Here is a 21,157-nt window from a genome sequence, read left to right on the forward strand (position 1 = left end):
GGAGCGACGCCAATTCTCTAGTTGACTCGAATTTTTTCATCATGCCCTGCACAGCAGGTGAGGAAAGAGGACCCTTCAGTAATCTTTTCAGCCGGCGATATTCTCTAGGTGCAGCTGCAGCATTACCGTTTTTTTATTTTTTATTTTTTATAACTGAGCTCCACCAGTAATTCCCCGCTCCTTTTGTCCAAGCTTATGTTGACGCATTAACAAGTACACTGCGACTGGTCAGGTTTGTGAGACTATGAACTACGACGACTGATCACGGCACCTGGAGGCCATAGTTGAAACTGGACGGAGGCGCTGTGACGCATGGAAATCATGCACCCCATACTCTGGACATTAATGCTACCAAGTTTGGTACTCATACGGTAATTAGTTTCCGTGTTATAACGTGTTAAATAGAGAAAGTTTAATTATAACCACCCGGTGTTAACACTGTTGACGATTTTTATCGGTTCAGGACATTCCATTCAACTGCTCGTTCAAGTCCTTTGTAGTGTCTGAGCGATTACAATACCACTAGCAAGTCTCAAAATTTTTATTTACTTTCCCTAAACCGTAATTCCCATTCCAAATCTCTCCTTAGTTTCATCTGCTGCTTGCTCAGTGCATAATTTGCGCAGGATTCTGTGGCTTATGAGTAGTGACCAGTTTTCGACCAAACCGCTGGGCGAGTTCAGCTTTTTTGTTCGCAATGCGAGGCCGATAAGCGTTTTCCACCTTTCGGCCGATCAGCGATAACAGAGTTGAGGCGCGCGCCCTACAATTTTTCTCAAACCTCAAACGATTTTACGGAAACTATTAGGTAAAACATTTTATTTTTGCTTTACTCATAGCCTTATATGTCAGTTTCATGATGATGTTCCCAGCATTTCGTTAAAAGCAATAGTTATTGTGATATTTACGAGAAGCTAAGGCGCTGTGCGAAATTCGGAAAAGTGTGCAGTGAGAAATAGAGGTGGCTATGATTTTGTGTTTAATGTATATTAGATAATATGCTGTTGCGTATGAAATTTACCTAACATATTGCAGTTTTCTTCAGGTTGGGTAAAAGTATCTATCTGTCACCATTCTCGAGAAAAATTGATCTGATGTTGCACACTCATTTGCTATCGCGCCGCGCCAGCGAAAAAGGCAGAGTGAAATATCCACAATATTTCCAGAATGAGATTTTCACTCTGTAGCGGAGTGTGTGCTGATATGAAACTTCCTGGCAGAGTAACACTGTGTGCCGGACCGAGACTCGAACTCGGGACCTTTGCTGTGAGGATGGGGCGTGAGTCGTCCTTGGGTAGCTCAGATGGTAGAGCACTTGCCCGCGAAAGGCAAACGTTCCGAATTCGAGTCTCGGTCCGGCACACAGTTTTAATCTGCCAGGGAGTTTCATATGAGCGCACACTCCGCTGCAGGCTGTGGCTAAGCCATGTCTCCGCAATATCCTTTCGTCCAGGAGTGCTAGTTCTGCAAGGTATGCAGAAGAGCTTCTGTGAAGTTTGGAAGGTAGGAGACGAGGTACTGGCGGAATTAAAGCTGTGAGGACAAGTCGTGAGTCGTGCTTGGGTAGCTCAGATGGTAGAGCACTTTCCCGCGAAAGGCAAAGGTCCTGAGTTCGAGTCTCGGTCCGGCGCACAGTTTTAATCTGCCAGGAAGTTTCACCCACAATATTCCTCATATTTCATAACCGGTTTCAGAGATCGAAATGAGATTTTGGCAAATGATAGCTTGCAAAGAGGAGAGTATTTTACCGTATCTACCGTGTTATTCCAATAACTACAGACTTTTTGGGTAAAAGAATGTAATTTTTAACGGGCATCGATAGTTGTGCGAAATAAGAAGTGCTATGGGATTTGGAACTAGTTTTAAGATATAGAAAGTTTTTGTAATGAGGATGCGCTTTTTCCTAAAATATTGACTTTACTTTTCGTCATTTCATCCGATAATAAACTTAATAAATGTTTCAGGATCCTCTCGTAATTGTGTCTCCACAGTGTGTTAGTGAGATAAGACAGTGTGAACTCCGCTGTGTTTTGGCAAAAGAAGCAAAGATGGCAACCAGAGAAGTGTGTAGGTTGTACTCGAAATTCGCCACTCATGACGCTTCTCTGAAAGTTACAAGTGGTGAACAAGCCAGGTGAAAATAAATCGCGGCATTTTCGGCGAAATTCTTTTTAGATACTAACGAAAGCAGAGGTGATGGTAGATCTTTTTGTGTGATCACCATTTAAGCGTGGGCGTGGAGGGGCCTCACTATTTACAAAGTAATGTGAGCCTAGGCTTCAGTTTAGAATGGCACTTCCCCTACAGCGTTCTGAGCGACTCCCCACCACTGACACCCTTGCCATGCTTCCCCAGCCGACTGCGCATCTAGCGGCCACGGCATATTGCACGCACTCTACAGACAATAACATTGAGGATAGGCCTGAATATGTTTCATCCCCTTGTCAAGTACTGCTTCCCTTTCATCTTCTTCGACTCTTTGTAATATTATTACGTTTCGGATGCTCAGTATATAAACTCTTTGTCATAAAAGAGAAGAACAGCCATCGAGTTGTAGCTGGTAAAATGTTATATTTTTGTAATGCGCGTCTACACAAAGACGCGCGTCCAGAATTAACTGCCGGCCGAAGTGGCCGTGCGGTTATAGGCGCTGCAGTCTGGAACCGCGGGGCCGCTACGGTCGCGGGTTCGACTCCTGCCTCGGGCATGGATGTGTGTGATGTCCTTAGGTTAGTTAGGTTTAAGTAGTTCTAAGTTCTAGGGGACTAATGACCTCAGAAGTTGAGTCCCATAGTGCTCAGAGCCATTTGAACCTTTTGAACCAGAATTAACTGCTTCAAATAAACACTATGACCCGCTGGGCGCAGATATTTAAATCATTGCCGCAGTGCCCGATCGTAATAAGATGCGAAACATACGAATGTTAAAAAGCTATCTTTTCGTACGTATAGTTCTAGAGACTTGATTACCTTTTACTGTTTTGTTGCCGACATGTCAAGAAGTGCAGTGTAGCATAGCTACAAGTTATACTATATTCTGTGTACTAAAAAATGTAAATCTTCGAACAAACGCTTCAAAAAACAGTGTGACGCAATTAAATACTCACGCGCAAGCAAGGACAACTAATTCCAAGAAAATATTGGACAGACAAAACAGGACATTGTTGTACCACGTGGTCGTGCGGTAGCGTTCTCGCTTCCCGCGCCCGGGTTCCCGGGTTCGGTTCCCGGCGGGGTCGGGGATTTTCTCTGCCTCGTGATTAGTGGGTGTTGTGTGATGTCCTTAGGTTAGTTCGGTTTAAGTAGTTCTAAGTTCTAGGGGACTGATGACCATAGCTGTTAAGTCCCATAGTGCTCATAGCCATTTGAACCATTTTTGTTGTACCACGCAATGTGTGAAGGAAAACAACAAATGAAAGTTCTGTGTTCCTTAGATATTTACTCATGTTCAGCGGTATGGATTGTTTTAGAATATACTGATGACTCATAACGAAATCTTTTTCTTTCTGTTCTTTTCTTTAAGTAACCTCAGTGTTCTTTTGACGTATGCTAACTGTGTTACAGGTCAGCTCTTTATAGCGGTATCTCTCTTCTTTTCGGGAGGCTACTAATGTATTCAAACTCAGATTTGATAACCATTACCAAAATCCACTTTCGTGTATACATTTCCCTTTTTTATGTTCAGTTTGGTCCCTTAGGTCTCTGTATCGAAGAATCAGATTGCGTGAAGGCAATCCGGGTTAACTGCCAGGCTCAAGCCATCTTTGCGTAATCAGACAATATTCCTCCTGAACGCAATAGTGAACCGACGCAACGCAGTTAAAAACTCTGCTCTGCCTCCCAGACATGCACCAATAATGTGCAAAGAAATTGCCACGAGTGCCGAATCTAGTATAAATTACATTATCATTATCATTTGTAATATTATCTATATCACATTACTATCAATATACCACATTTCGCTATTTTACCTTCTCTTTCTTTTCGCGATTTATACTACACTCCTGGAAATGGAAAAAAGAACACATTGACACCGGTGTGTCAGACCCACCATACTTGCTCCGGACACTGCGAGAGGGCTGTACAAGCAATGATCACACGCACGGCACAGCGGACACACCAGGAACCGCGGTGTTGGCCGTCGAATGGCGCTAGCTGCGCAGCATTTGTGCACCGCCGCCGTCAGTGTCAGCCAGTTTGCCGTGGCATACGGAGCTCCATCGCAGTCTTTAACACTGGTAGCATGCCGCGACAGCGTGGACGTGAACCGTATGTGCAGTTGACGGACTTTGAGCGAGGGCGTATAGTGGGCATGCGGGAGGCCGGGTGGACGTACCGCCGAATTGCTCAACACGTGGGGCGTGAGGTCTCCACAGTACATCGATGTTGTCGCCAGTGGTCGGCGGAAGGTGCACGTGCCCGTCAACCTGGGACCGGACCGCAGCGACGCACGGATGCACGCCAAGACCGTAGGATCCTACGCAGTGCCGTAGGGGACCGCACCGCCACTTCCCAGCAAATTAGGGACACTGTTGCTCCTGGGGTATCGGCGAGGACCATTCGCAACCGTCTCCATGAAGCTGGGCTACGGTCCCGCACACCGTTAGGCCGTCTTCCGCTCACGCCCCAACATCGTGCAGCCCGCCTCCAGTGGTGTCGCGACAGGCGTGAATGGAGGGACGAATGGAGACGTGTCGTCTTCAGCGATGAGAGTCGCTTCTGCCTTGGTGCCAATGATGGTCGTATGCGTGTTTGGCGCCGTGCAGGTGAGCGCCACAATCAGGACTGCATACGACCGAGGCACACAGGGCCAACACCCGGCATCATGGTGTGGGGAGCGATCTCCTACACTGGCCGTACACCACTGGTGATCGTCGAGGGGACACTGAATAGTGCACGGTACATCCAAACCGTCATCGAACCATCGTTCTACCATTCCTAGACCGGCAAGGGAACTTGCTGTTCCAACAGGACAATGCACGTCCGCATGTATCCCGTGCCACCCAACGTGCTCTAGAAGGTGTAAGTCAACTACCCTGGCCAGCAAGATCTCCGGATCTGTCCCTCGTTGAGCATGTTTGGGACTGGATGAAGCGTCGTCTCACGCGGTCTGCACGTCCAGCACGAACGCTGGTCCAACTGAGGCGCCAGGTGGAAATGGCATGGCAAGCCGTTCCACAGGACTACATCCAGCATCTCTACGATCGTCTCCATGGGAGAATAGCAGCCTGCATTGCTGCGAAAGGTGGATATACACTGTACTAGTGCCGACATTGTGCATGCTCTGTTGCCTGTGTCTATGTGCCTGTGGTGCTGTCAGTGTGATCATGTGATGTATCTGACCCCAGGAATGTGTCAATAAAGTTTCCCCTTCCTGGGACAATGAATTCACGGTGTTGTTATTTCAATTTCCAGGAGTGTAGATCATTTAGATCTTACAGCTGCAGTCCGTTGATCACTATAGCTGTGTTATTGCTCACAGAGTTCCTGTCCAGACCCTAAATCCCACAGACATCAGCTTTTTAAGACGGTTTGCATTCACATCCCACGGAACCTACATATATCATAAGTAACACCATGTATCGCTGTTTGCCCGCCTTAATTTGTGTGTGGCAAAGATAATCTACGCTCAAGCATTGATTCTTTGTCCGGAACAGCGTTTTGTTATTTTATTAGTCACTGTGATGTGTCTTATACTTGGACTATGTGCATTCTATTCGACTCGTAACTTTTCAGTTATTCTATTTGCGAAATTTTCTTTATTAGTGAGGTACATTACTGTAACAATTGTGATATGCAAGCATCCTTGAATTGAATTGAATTGAAAGCGCCTATTCGTTCGTTAGACATGTGCCACATACAATGGATGACTTACCCCAACTCGTATCTTGCTGCCCTTGGCGACCAGGTCTTTCCTCAGCCCTTCGAGCAATACTTTGACGGTGTGCTTGCTGGCGAAGTACATCGCCATACCATCTATATTCGGTGGTGTGTGTCCGGCAGTACTGAAAATTACATAGCAAGTTGCAACATTTGAAACAGGTTGCAGCATCGCATGGCGAACAACATATCAGTACACGAGGCCCAATCTTGGAACATTAATCATAACTATTAATATACGAGTGAAACCCAATTCTTCCATTTTCCTGCCTATTTCGTAAAGTGGTACTTAATTACTCATCTTCCCAATATTTCTTCCTGTTCCGTCTTATTCCTACCAGACTGTAGTTCTTTACTTTCCATAATCTGGAGCCAGTACATAGACCTGTGTTGATGAACTGCTGAATTGCCTTTAGCTCAATCTGAGCAATGTTAATAGCTCCACGATCGCATTAATCTATACGACTGACAGGAACAAATTACGTGAACGTGACACTCAATATTTGCCTCAAACTTTCCGGTGGATGTTTTTGCACTCCAGTTGCCAAAGTACTTTGTTCATGTATCGGACCAGCATCAGTATCACTTACTACTGGGTCTGTTGGTTCCAAAGGAATAATTCCGGGACAGTGCTGTTAGGGGAACAAAGTTTCTTGTGATAGTATCCTTGTGTTAGTTGTTAGTGCTCTTCTTGCTTCATCAAATTAGAGTGGAATTCGGGCTTCCTGTATTTACCTCATGACTTTCACTGGAGCTAATTGGCTGTTGTCGTGCCAAGTAACGATCCACACAGAAGCGACCATGACGTCTTTACACGCCTCCTACATCGGAACTTATAATTGAGGCGCCATCCGTCTCTCTAGTTGGTACACATTATCTTTCAAGTTCCTTGAAAGACATAATAAAAAAACTGCTCCAACATAACCACTAAAAATCTACCATTGCACTCTTTGTTTTATTGTGATGACTGTGAACACATTCGTTTTGAGTACAACAGTTCACTACTGTACTATATATCATCCTTACTTTGACCTATAAAAGACTGAGTAGCAATATGTGAATATGTACATATGATGTCGGCTAGTGTTGGTTACCCTGATTTCCCTAATTGTATACATGTTCAACTGTTTTATATTTATACCTAATTAACGACTGTCAAATAAAAAACAAAATAGTTATGGGCATTTGAGCCAGCTCAGTTCTCTTGTCTTTCTGGGGGCTTTTCGTGCGCGAATCAGTTAACACGTTTCTGCATATTAAGAGTTTGCTCAATATTTACGAGCTTGTATGGAGAGGCTTTACCTGACACGTGTCAGTGAGAAAACTTTTTAGCATTGGGAATGATTGCTGTTGCGATGTTATGTCTTTAGCAAAAGCTGCTCCCTAGGTGCGTGAAACTTCCTCGGACATTCTTCTCGCGATCGCAAAGCTGTCCCAAAACTATATATGTTAGACCGTTGCCTTCAGAAATAATAAAAATACGTAAATGAATAAAACTATGAATACAATGCCGACATAGGACGTGTCAGGAGCCCACCTGCAGATGTGGATGATGAAGCCGTCGTCGACGCCCCTGCTCAGCATGTCCTGCACGGCCTCCCTGGTGCAGATGCTCAGACCCAGCACGTTCACGTCCAGGATGCTCATCCAGTTTTCAGTCTTGGTATCTGCTCACAAGAACGAAGAGAAATTCCACTACACTTCTTCCGTAAACCTTAATGCAATCTGTGTTACTAAGTAGCTAACCTGGTGGACAGTCACCTGGGTTCAGAACCCTGCTCATCTTTAAAATATTTACCCTGACCTGGGAAAGCTGAACACATCTCTTAAGATCTGAACTGAAATTATTATCGACAACGGAGTGACTTGCATAATAATTTATGGCTCTAGCTGTGGACCCTAAAGTGGAGGAGAGCACAGTATTAAATTTCATGTTAGTGGAACGTGTCAACAGAGACAAGTTTTACATTAATACATTAATTTAATCAACTAAAAACATTCATTAACCACGTCTGACTGTAAAAGAACTTCAACTGATATTACAAAATGTGTCTTATGTGAATTATAGCAAGTAAACCTGCTGGTTTTCAGCGTTATCTCCGCATAAGTGAGAATATGACCTTTAGAGCCAACTGACGTTCTAAAATTACTCACTAGCTTTTATTCCAACGAATACGGTGACTGTTGCCCTGAGTGTTGGACTGGGGAAGACATGCAATGCTGGACTGGGTCAGACAGCAACAATGATCTGTACAATTGCGGACCAGGTGTTGTGCTGCGATGCTCGTGCTGCTAATAATGATCTACGTAAAGACTCAGCATGAGACGTACAGAAAGAAGCCGTCGCCCCTGTGACTCTGTGGTGCAGAAAGAGGGTCGTCCTTGAACCAACACAAACTCTGGGCCCCGATAGGTTGCTAAGAAGAGCACCAGATCCGTGCGTCCTCGTCTCCGGATGAACTCTACGATGCGTCCACTTCTCTGTCCCATAGCTCACTACACACCAGCTGAACTGAACAGCCTGCTCTTTTCGTCCTGGCAAACAACACATACGTTAAACTTACTGGCAGATTAAAACTGTGTGCCGGACCGAGACCCGAACGCGGGCAACTGCTGTACCATCTGAGCTACCCAAGCACGAATCACGACCCGTCCTCATAGCCTTTTTCCACCAGTACCTCGTCTCCAACCTTCAAAACTTCACAGAAGCTCTCCTGCGAAACTTGCAGAACTAACATTCTGGAAACATCCCCCAGGCTTTGGCAAAGCCATTCTTGCAGGTGCGCTGGTTCTGCAAGTTTCGCAAGAGAGCTTCTGTAAAGTATGAAAGGTAGGAGACGAGGTACTGGCGGAAGAAAGCTGTGAGGACTGGTCGTAAGTCGTCCTTGGGTAGCTCAGTTGTTAGAGCGCTTGCTTGTGAAATGCAAAGGTACTGAGTTCGAGTCTGTGTCTGGCACGGAGTTTTAACTTGCCAGGAAGTTTCAAATTATTGTATAAACCTTCTACATCTCGTTGCTTACGGCACCTACATTTGTATCAGGGTTTTATGCGCACTAGAACAACAACGAAATACCTAACTTGTAATTAAGGTCTACCTGGAGCGATCTTAAGACATCAGGTGCTTGAGCAGAACAGCTGATGATCAATGGCAGAGCATACATTTTCTTATTCGAATGTCCACCTTAAATGAACAGAGTACATAAGCACGACGACTAACGACTCCGGTAATAGTACTACTCAGCCACAGAAGGATTTTTCTTGAATTCTTTCCTATTCATGCAGCAGCACTTTGTTTTCCTTGTTTCCTCCACAATCGGTCTCACTCCACTCCTCAGTCGGCAAAAATTGGAAGCCTTCGATCAAGTAGCATAACTGCTTCATTAATCGCTCGGGGACCTTTGAGACACCAAAGCAGCAACAAGAACTCTACTGTGCGTTTGAGATAGGACGTCATAAATGTAAAAAGTCGATTTTTCAACAATATGTTCGTTTTATAGCGCACATCTTTCTGACGAGTATGATGTTTAAAACATAGACTGAGGCTCCAAAGGAGCAGGTGTAGGCATGCGTATTCAAATACAGAGATATGTAAACAGGCTGAATATGGCGCTGCGGTTGGCAGCGCCAATGTAAGACAAGTTTCTGGCGCAGTTGTTACATCGGTTACTGCTGCTACATTGGCAGCAGTACAATGGCCATGTGGGAAGAGTGTCAGCCCAGTACACATACACACTGAAGCGCCAAAGAACCTGGTATAGGCGTGCGTATCCAAATACAGGGAAGTGTAAACATGCAGGTCGGCAACACCTGTATAAGACACCAAGTGTTTGTCGCAGTTGTTAGGTCGTTTACTACTGAAGCGATAGCAGGTTATCTAGAATCAAATGAGTTTGAACGTGGTGTCATAGTCGACGCACGAGTGATGGGACACAGCATCTCCGAGGTAGCGATGAAGTGGCGATTTTCCCGTACGACCTTTCCACGAGTACACCGTGAATAACAGGAATAAGGTAACACATCAATCTCCGACATCGATGCCACAGGAAAAAGATCCTGCGAGAACCGGACGAACGACGACTGAAGAGAATCGTTCAACGTGACAGAAGTGCTACACCGTGAATAACAGGAATAAGGTAACACATCAATCTCCGACATCGATGCCACAGGAAAAAGATCCTGCGAGAACCGGACCAACGACGACTGAAGAGAATCGTTCAACGTGACAGAAGTGCTACCCTTCCGCAAATTGCAGCAGCTTTCGATGCTGGGCCATCTACAAGCGTCAGTGTGGGGTCCTGCTCACTCGTCTCGTATAGGAGGCCTAAAGGATGCTGCGTTCTCGGAATGGCATAAAACAATTTAACCCTTTATGTCACAGTGGTTTCACTGCGAAACCACTTTTTGCTGCATTGTATCCGTTTGCGGCGTATGTGACTCACTGTGAAGCCACCGTCAAACCCTAGAGAGCCTGTATAGGGAGAGAGTGGCTATAGGTGAAGTTGCCCGTGATTGGTTGATTAGCTGTGGAAGAAAAATGGCGCCAAACATCTCTCGCGCTTCCTATGTTCGCCGTGCTTTTGAGTTGATTGAAGTTCAGAGGACTTCTGAAAACGATTAAAAGGTATTTGAATTATTGAAAGACTTGTTATGCGCTGTGCATGCATTTTCGATTTAGTTGTATATCGTTTTTAGTACGTAATTAGCGTTTGCGATCTTAAATACGAGTTGAAATATTGTGATGAAGTCGGTAGGCCTATATGTTTGAAGTAAACACATTAGTAATTGTACAGTATTGTTTTTGACATCTGTAATTCGTTCTGCAGACGTTCGTAAACGATGCCAGGTTGTGCTGCATTTGGTTGTTCCAATAGAGGCGAAGATGGATTTCGCATGTTAGCATTTCCACGCAATGAAGAAAGACGAAAGCAGTGGGCAGTCGCAGTCAACAGGGCTGACATAAATCAAACAGGAGCCTTGTGGAAACCTACCAAGTACTCATCTATGCGAAGTAAGTCGTTTTTGCTTTTTAATACATATAAAACTACTTGAAATACACATAGTTAAATTTGAAAACAGACCTGTAAATTGGCCGTGTGAAAATTATTATAACACATTATTCTTATAAACAAAGGCATTTGACGAATAATTTCGCCATATTGTCTTGTGCTTTTGATTCGGTGAATGCGTACTCCACTACTGCCATTCAAAAGTTCCGCCCGCAGTTTGGCAGAAAAATGGCCGCCGTATCGTCCGATTGGCCACTCTCTCCCCATACAGGCTCTCTATCTCACCCTTGTTTGGGGTGCACTCTAGCGGATTTTCGATGAACCAACTAACAAATCTTGAGAGAGCAACGCTGCGAGCGGCCACTGGCATTCAGCTCGTGTCTTCCAAGCAAGCGCGACATATTGTGATTCACACACGTTGTTTTGTGTTATTCAGAAGCTGTACTTTATTCAATGTAAGTAAAATTTTTATACACATTACCATATATGTTCTAGATTGAAAATATGTCTATAGATTGAATATAGCACATTATTTGAAACAATGAGAAGCACAAATGTTGGTGGTTTCGCTGTGAAACCACTATGCTAATACGATACCTTTACCATACAAAGCTTCTATTCTTATATACAGCAAGTTATTTAACTTTTACCTCTATTTAGATGTATAAGAGACACACCTTGACGGAATTAGATGAGGCTACTGTCTACAACATACTTTTTGAGGATATTTCAAGCGATTTGTCAGAATGTGAAGAGGATGAAGATGGTGATCTGGAGGGTATTACTCAGGCCCTTGGATAGGAAACCCCCGCACTCCTACCTTCTTTATCAACTGAGAAAGCAGTTTCTGAAGCTCCAGCTGATGTCAGTGAACTTCTTCCTTCCATCCAAGACTTTACAGAACCAAAATGGGCACATGAGTTCGGTGATTATGATCATGTAAATTTTGTGGAGGAAACTGGGCCTTCGGCCAATTTCGGTAATTTCTCTTCCCAAATTGACTTTTTCCTTGAACGTTTTACGAATCAGACAATGGAGGAAACAGTGTATCAGACAAATTTATAAGCTATGCAAAAGGGTGGTGGCATCGATCCCCACCCTACAAATATAGATGAGATGAAAGTGTTTTTAGGTGTTAGTTTACTTATGGGTGTAAAAGTACAACCTAATTTTAGAGATTACTGGTCATCTTTCCCAGAATTGCGGGATGAATACATTGCCCAAAGAATGCCATTGAATAGATTTGTGTGGCTCCTTTCTAATTTACATGTAAATGACAACTAAAAACAACCACAGAGGGCATCAGCAGGTTATGACAAACTATATAAACTACGACCATTGCTAAATTCTCTGTCCACAAACTACCAAAGTATTGATGAGTCAATGATTAAGTTCAAAGGGCGATCATTTATGAAAATACCCACAAAAAGGGGTTACAAAGTGTGGGTAAGGGATATATTTATGAGTTTCAAATTTACACAGGAAAAAATGGAACCCAGGTAGAAAAGGACCTAGGTGGGACAGTTGCTACTGATTTGACAAGATCACTGGTAGGTTGGAGTTATGAAATCTACGTAGACAACTATTTTACATCAGTGCCATTGTTCAAAAACCTTCTATTAAATAAAATATATGCCTGTGGCACAATTAAAAGTGTCAGGAAATACTTGCCAAAAGATTTTAAATCTGATAAATGTTATACTTGTGGGGAATCAGAGTGGAGGAACTGGGAGGGAGTAACCAGCACTAAATGAATGACCCAAAAACCTACTCTTTTTCTCTCAGACTTCCATAATCCAAACCAAGAAGCCACAGTGACCCGAAGAAAAAAGTTGGCTCTCAGGAAGCAATAAGATGTCCGAAAGTACTATGTGACTACAATACTTCAAAAGGTTATGTTGACAAAGCAGACATGCTCAAATCAACTTATGAATTAGACATGAAAACCAAGAAATGGTGGCACAGAATATTTTTACATTTCTTGGACGTCACTGTCGTGAATGCCTATGTCATATATAAAATAAAAAGTGGAGGAACACCACTGAAATTAAAAGATTTTGAGATACTAGTGGTTGTTTGTGCAAGTCAGCATTTCTCCTGGCAGAAAAAGGAAAGCAATTTCCCGTCCATCATCATTTAAGAAGACATTTAGAATGGAAGTCTCTGTGGATAAAAGACAATCCAATGAACCATATATTCCTGTTCGTAGCAGATCTAAACGCTGCGCAAATTGTAGTTCAAAAAAGGAGACTCATAGGACCAAAAAGTCATGCAAAGTATGTGTTGTCGGATTGTGCCTAAAAGATAAAAAAAACTGTTTTTTGGAGTATCATGAAAAGTAGAAAATAAGTGTTGTATGTTACGTACTTTGAAATTTTGCATAAGAAAAGCTTTTTTTGGGACACCAATTTATAAAAAATATGTCTGAAAAAATGTAACATTAGTTTAATAAAATATTAATATTAAAAATTAGTGAATTTTTGAAAGATGTTGAACAACCCCTTGCATCACAGTGGTTTGATAGTGAAACCATCTATGTATATTTTTTATAAAAACTGAAAAATTTTTAAAAATTTGTAATGTGCTCCAGTAATGCAATAAAGAAGGGTAAGATCAAATTTCAGTGCATATCAAGTCCAAAAGTATTTGTGACTCAAAGGGTTAAGCAAAAAAACATTAGTAGTATTATTTCAAATAAGAAGACTGGCCATACTTACCTTTGAAATAACAATGGTGTCGCGACGGGTGACATGCAACATAAATCCGAGTCTTTTGCTATCTATAATGTCCAAAAAAGCAACGGATGTGGATCACTAATAACTGTTATCGTAGCCCTCTCTGCTAGGCCGTGCTTATACTCTGCGAGTACTGTCCACTAATGTCCGGCCGTGGCTAGCAGTAGTGGTGCTTATTTTCACTTGGGCTAGATGCCGCTCATATCATTTTGACGTCCTGGTCAGCGCGCTATTGGCCGATGTTGTTTCACCGCCTTCTCTTCTCTTGCGTCCCTCATCTTTATTCCAGGGTTTTTGGTTACGCCAGAACAGTCAGCGTGCGAACCACTCAATGAAACATCATCGATATGGGCTTTCGGAGACGAAGGCCTACTCGTGTACCCCTGATGACTGCACGACAGTAAGCTTTAAGCTTCTCCTGGGCCCGTCACCACCGATATTGGCCTGTTGATGACTGGAAACATGTTGCCTGCTCAGACGAGTCTCGTTTCAAATTGTATCGAGCGGATGGATGTGTACGGGTATGAATCCATGGACCCTGCATGTCGGCTGGGGACTGTTCAAGCTGGTGGAGACTCTGTAATGGTGTGGGGCGTGTGCAGTGGGAGTGACCGCTGATATCTCTAGATTCGACTATGAGAGGTGACACGTATGTAAGCATCACGTCTGCTCACTTGCATCCATTCATGTCCATTGTGCATTCCGACGGACTTGGGCAATTCCAACAGTACACTGGGACACCCCACACGTCCAGACACTCTTCTGAGTCCAAACACTTCCGGTGGCCACCAAACTCCCCAGACATGAACATTATTTAGCATCCCTGGAATGCCTTGCAACGTGCTGTGCAGAAGAGATCTCCAACCCCTAGTACTCTTACGGATTTTCGGACAGCCCTGTAGGATTCATGGTGTCAATTCCCTCCGTGATACTTCAGACATTAGTCGAGTCCATGATACGTCGTGCTGCGGCACTTCTGCGTGATCACGGTGGCCCTACACGATATTAGGTAGGTGTACCAGTTTCTTTGGCTCTTCAGTGTATATTACAGGGGAATACAGTTTACCACTGTGTAACAGATGAAGATGAGAAGGTTTTGTAGGTGCTAGTGGGAGGCATGTTGATCATATTGCTATCCTAAATGCATTCGAAGATGTATGATAAACTGTTTATTGTATTGTAAATTTTTACTTTGCTAACTCTCAGTGTACTTTAGGCTGTAAATTAGATCTGCAGTAATGCTCTAGACGTGGTTAGAGTTGCCAGTCAGCAAGTGTGTATTTTAACATGTTATACATACAGTTTAGGTGTGGAAATAATTAATTTGAAGGACCATTGTGCTTCTCAAGTTTGGTAGGAACATTGAACATTCAGTTTTAGGAAAAAGTTGTAGACGTGACAGTACCACTGATAATCCATGGTGCATTTTAAACTGTATGTTAGAGTTGCACTAGTGCACATGTGTGCATTTTTGCAACCACTTTCATGTACTTAGATCAATTTAATGTGTGGTACAAAGATCGAAATAAAGTCGTCTACTAAACTACAATTTATTGAAATAGTGCCAATAAGCGAGCTGTGTGTATTTTAATAAGCAATACAAACAATTTACTTGTGCAAATACACTCCTGGAAATGGAAAAAAGAACACATTGACACCGGTGTGTCAGACCCACCATACTTGCTCCGGACACTGCGAGAGGGCTGTACAAGCAATGATCACACGCACGGCACAGCGGACACACCAGGACCCGCGGTGTTGGCCGTCGAATGGCGCTAGCTGCGCACCATTTGTGCACCGCCGCCGTCAGTGTCACCCAGTTTGCCGTGGCATACGGAGCTCCATCGCAGTCTTTAACACTGGTAGCATGCCGCGACAGCGTGGACGTGAACCGTATGTGCAGTTGACGGACTTTGAGCGAGGGCGTATAGTGGGCATGCGGGAGGCCGGGTGGACGTACCGCCGAATTGCTCAACACGTGGGGCGTGAGGTCTCCACAGTACATCGATGTTGTCGCCAGTGGTCGGCGGAAGGTGCACGTGCCCGTCGACCTGGGACCGGACCGCAGCGACGCACGGATGCACGCCAAGACCGTAGGATCCTACGCAGTGCCGTAGGGGACCGCACCGCCACTTCCCAGCAAATTAGGGACACTGTTGCTCCTGGGGTATCGGCGAGGACCATTCGCAACCGTCTCCATGAAGCTGGGCTACGGTCCCGCACACCATTAGGCCGTCTTCCGCTCACGCCCCAACATCGTGCAGCCCGCCTCCAGTGGTGTCGCGACAGGCGTGAATGGAGGGACGAATGGAGACGTGTCGTCTTCAGCGATGAGAGTCGCTTCTGCCTTGGTGCCAATGATGGTCGTATGCGTGTTTGGCGCCGTGCAGGTGAGCGCCACAATCAGGACTGCATACGACCGAGGCACACAGGGCCAACACCCGGCATCATGGTGTGGGGAGCGATTTCCTACACTGGCCGTACACCACTGGTGATCGTCGAGGGGACACTGAATAGTGCACGGTACATCCAAACCGTCATCGAACCCATCGTTCTACCATTCCTAGACCGGCAAGGGAACTTGCTGTTCCAACAGGACAATGCACGTCCGCATGTATCCCGTGCCACCCAACGTGCTCTAGAAGCTGTAAGTCAACTACCCTGGCCAGCAAGATCTCCGGATCTGTCCCCCATTGAGCATGTTTGGGACTGGATGAAGCATCGTCTCACGCGGTCTGCACGTTCAGCACGAACGCTGGTCCAACTGAGGCGCCAGGTGGAAATGGCATGGCAAGCCGTTCCACAGGACTACATCCAGCATCTCTACGATCGTCTCCATGGGAGAATAGCAGCCTGCATTGCTGCGAAAGGTGGATATACACTGTACTAGTGCTGACATTGTGCATGCTCTGTTGCCTGTGTCTATGTGCCTGTGGTTCTGTCAGTGTGATCATGTGATGTATCTGACCCCAGGAATGTGTCAATAAAGTTTCTCCTTCCTGGGACAATGAATTCACGGTGTTCTTATTTCAATTTCCAGGAGTGTATTTAATATGAGTGTCCAAAGGGCTTGAAAAGTGTCCCAAACCTTACATATTTTAAGAAATAATACAATTCTATTTTCCTCGAATTTGTGTAGAGATCTGTAATTGAACTTTCATGTTACGGTAAGAACGCAAGCCGTGTGTGTTTTGATAAGTAGAACAGAAAGTTTAGATGTAGAAATTTTCAATTTGAAGGTCCGTTGTGCTTACAAAGTGCGAAAAATCATATATATATATATACAAATAATACACTGTACTTGTATTACAAATACTGCAATGGGGCGTGTTATAAATAAACAAATAAAAAATAACAGGTTTTTGATCGAATTTTTGTTCAGTTCTGTAATTATACTTGCATATTACGTCAGTACATAAGTAATACATACTTGTGTGTGTATATGTGTGTGTGTGTGTGTGTGTGTGTGTGTGTGTGTGTGGGTGTGCGTGCTCGATAAATGATAAATAATTTTATCAAAGAGTTTATTTTCTAGATATCGACTCTGTCTAGTTGCACCATCGTTCTTGGCGGTGTTTCAACTCTGTCATCGTCTTTGGCTAAAGATATGCAGTTTAAGTGCCACACTGCAATGAAAACGTCAAAAGACCTTCTTCCTTCCTAAGTGTTAGCTCAGTTTGTTTGTCTTTTGGCTGTGTTGCGTGTGCAAGTGTGTGCTTTCACATCACATATTTTTACTAGATGTTGGTGTTATTTAACTGTTGACTGTACGAAACAGAATCTATAAAATTTAGAGAGCCAGTTGATACATATTGCAACGTGCGTCGAAAGTTTTTATTGTACACAACTTAGTAGGCCTGAGTAATTTGGAATGAGATAGTAATAGGTGCTATCAATATCATAGATTACATTTTTCTAATATAGGCTGCCTAGTGCATATGTAATGTGACGTATTATCTTTGTCCCTTCTAAGATTGTGCTTGAGAGCAATTTAGATGAGGAGATATTCATTTTGAGAACATATTTTGACTTACACCAAACACACATGTATTTAATAATATTCTTATATAGATATATATAATGTGTGTATGTGTGAATATACATGGGGAGTAAATAACATTCTATTGATTTCAAACTATTTGGTATTTTCATATGCTCTTAAAATCGCTTAAGATAATGCAAAGTGTATCCCTTACCTATGAGGCTAGTAAATGGGAATGTACCAGATACACCAGCGTTATTGATCAGGATGTCGACCCCACCCAGGTTGTCCTTGGCCCACTTGAAGGCAGCCAGGATGCTGGCTTCGTCTCTCAAATCCACAGCAATCGCGTGCAGCTTCCCTGGGGCGTCCTTGACTGCCAGCTCCTGTTATGAGGCAGAAACAAGTTACTGTCTACGTGGCAAGAAGGAAATAAGGAAAGGAGATCTCTCACTTTGGTGCAGTTTAGTTTTTAATGTTTTGGTCTTCACGTGATTGCGATCATCCGCATGATCATGTAAAATTTGTAGAAAGACAGATTTACGTAATTTTTCGTCGTGAATGTATCCGTTACAGTTGTACTTGAAAGTCCTTTATTTGAATAAAGTCGTCCATACGATCCGCGTTTCAGGATGTAAATCAGATCTTGAGGCTCTGCAAGAAATGACAGGAACTAAGAGGGATGCTACGGGGTGGGGAAAATAAAACGAATGACAATATTAAAGGGGGAGGAAAAGCCCTAGAGTTACTTCTAACAGTATGGAGCAACTGCCCATACAGCCGGCTAACCGTGGAGCACATTGACGTAGTCTTCATGCCTGACACAGTGGTTAGCAGAGGTCAGTCTGGTCGTAGTCCTAGCTGGCCACCCAGGTCACCTGATCTGTGACTGTGCGATTACTTTGTATGGGGAGCCCTCAAGTCTAAGGCGTACCGCAATAACCCTCAAAGTCTTCAGCAACTGCAGCAGAACATATTCGGATCATAGTGCAGCAATTCCAACTGTCCAGCTTCGATCCGCCTTCAGCAACTCTTGACCATGGCCCAAAAGGACCAAGGTCATGAATGGTGGTCACTTTCAACATCTGCTGGAGTCAGGTTGATACTGTGTTTAATTTCCTCTGCTGTATTTCTTTGTATGCTGGGACTGTGTTCTCCGGCCCACTTTAATTTACCCCCACCCAGTATATATTATTTATTAACATTAAAGAGGTCCATACAGAAGAACATCAGGTCATTCCTGGATTGAGTATGAGACAATCGTACCAGTGTTGTAGAAATTCAGCAGGTTTATCAAAAAACATGCGAGATACCACGCGGGTGAGACATAAAAAGATTCTTTCGGTTAACCAGTATCATACCGGACAAAGTGAAATAAAACTGGCCGGCTACGAGTAGGTCTCGTGCATTGAGGGTTCGGTACAAAACGTAATTATGTATGCAGACAGTTCATTCAGCTCGGGCTTATAGAACCTCGACAACTTCTGCCTGTTATCGACACTGACACTTTCAAGATATCGGTCTCAGACATCCGCAGATTTTCGAGACACTTTTAATTTCAGTAATATTAATGTGACATAAAGTCATGCAGGAGACAGCCGACCATGATTATAATAATTAGCATTTCTCCATGCAGGCTGAGTGAGTAGCATTGGTAAAACTCAAACATGAGGCAAGGGATGACTTTACTGCTCATATGAATCGTTTTCGAATTTATCCATCATCAGATATCTGTGAGCGTTTACTGCACGTAGACAAGGCATTTCAAGATGTACGTAAAACAAACATTTGCGGACTAGTCCTGTCTGAAGTCATTATCTCCCATCTTTCATTTCAGTTCAAGGCGGTTTGGTCCCATAAGAACTCACCACAAATATCAGTATAAGGCAGTTTGGTCCCACAGGAACACACCACAAATTTCAGAACAATGTAACAGTCCAGTCAGTTATCTTCAGTAAAGAATTCCTATCATTTAAATTTGCATTTGATAGCAGAATTCCATGTTTTGTAAATGCTGTCCTTGGCATTGTCAGTCTGCGTTTTGTATTTTCTCTACTTAAAGTTTAATGGAATGAAATGGTTTTTAAACCACCTTGCACAATACTAACTTAATTTATTTTTATTTGAGAAAACTACTGGCAACAAAAATAATTCGAAAAACACTCAGTTCTACAGTTTCGAAAATATGATTTAATTTCGTATAACTATAAACAGTGAAGATTCATGAGTGTCCACTCTGTGGTGGATTCCTTGTTGTCGCTGCTCCTCGCCTTGTGCGAACTGCACTAGACACTGTGATGAGCAATGGAAGACTGAGTCAGACAAGACTTGTCGGGCCAGAGAAAGACATCATAAACTCGAAGCTTGGAGGCTCCCGCAAAACCCCAAATGAATTTCCGTTTTTTATTTCATAGATGAGACAGTGTACCTAGGGATCACATTTATCTCCTCCCAAACAGTCTCCTTTCTTTTTTTTTTTTTTTGTCCCCTTTGTATCTTCAGTCTCCTCACTGGTCTGATGTGGTCCACCACGGATTCCTCTCCAGAGCAAACAACTTCATCTGAGAGGAGCACTTGCACCCAATGCCTTCAGTTAACTGTTGGATATATTCCAATATCTCTGTCCTCCACTACTGTTTGCATCCGTCGCAGATTCTGCCGAGAACCTCCTAGTGTTTATCTTATCAGTCCAGTTAATTTGGTAGTCCTGTATCTCAAACACTTTCAATCTCTTTTCCCACTGTCCATGATTAACTTTCATTGAAAACTGTATCCCAAACGTATATTTTCAGGAATGAAATAAAACGATCGTGTAGCACTGATGACCAGGAGTCCCCACCTGGGAAAGTTCTCCCGCCGAGTTGCAAGTCTTTTCAGTTGACGCCACATAGAGCGACTTGTGTGTCGATGGCGATGATATGATGGAGATGACAACAACATCCAGTCCCCGACTGAGGAAAATTACCGACCCGGCCGGGAATGGAACCTGGACCTGCTGCGTGGCTGTCCTACGCACTGACCCCTCAGCTGAGGGGGTGGACACATTTTCATACGGGTAAATTTATTTCTCAAATTAAGTGCCACGTTTGATACTAGTAGACTTCTTTTTAGTAGGAATCCCCTCTTTGCCTTTCTTGTCTGATTTTTATGACTCCTCGTCCGTCATGTGTTTTTTGATTCCAAAGAAGCAGAATTCCATCACTTCTTCTACCTCTTGGTCCCCAATTTCAACTATAAACTTTATCGCTAATCTCAATGCTGCTACTTCTCATTACTGTCGTCTTTCTTCCGTTCGGTCCCAACCCACAGTGTCTGCACATGAGATTGTTCATTCCATTTTAACAGACCGTGCAGTTCTTCCTTTCTTTAACTGATGATAGTAATTTCATTCGAGAATATTACGCTTGATATTATTTATCACTCTAATTTTTAACGCTACTCCTGAACGTTTCATTTTTCCCATGATTGATACTTTGATGTATACGCTGATCAGCAGGAGAGAAAGACTACATTCCTGCCTTATAACTTTCCTTACCGAAACACTTTGTTCTCTGT

At 43.6% G+C, this 21,157-nt stretch overlaps 2 protein-coding genes across 2 annotated transcripts in view; both read right to left on the minus strand.

The window, feature by feature from the left end:
* Positions 1 to 21,157, minus strand: part of LOC126237454 (dehydrogenase/reductase SDR family member 11-like) — a 421,354-nt gene that overhangs the window by 379,898 nt on the left and 20,299 nt on the right. The gene's annotated exons all lie outside the window — the stretch shown is intronic.
* LOC126237456 (dehydrogenase/reductase SDR family member 11-like) overlaps positions 1 to 21,157 on the minus strand; it is a 262,806-nt gene that overhangs the window by 28,943 nt on the left and 212,706 nt on the right. The window contains exon 4 of the mRNA XM_049947589.1: positions 5,875 to 6,004. Within this exon, the coding sequence (XP_049803546.1) occupies positions 5,875 to 6,004 (130 nt within the window). The remainder of the gene's footprint in view (positions 1 to 5,874; positions 6,005 to 21,157) is intronic.

Source organism: Schistocerca nitens, chromosome 2 (assembly GCF_023898315.1).
Source record: "Schistocerca nitens isolate TAMUIC-IGC-003100 chromosome 2, iqSchNite1.1, whole genome shotgun sequence".
Taxonomy (NCBI): domain Eukaryota; kingdom Metazoa; phylum Arthropoda; class Insecta; order Orthoptera; family Acrididae; genus Schistocerca; species Schistocerca nitens.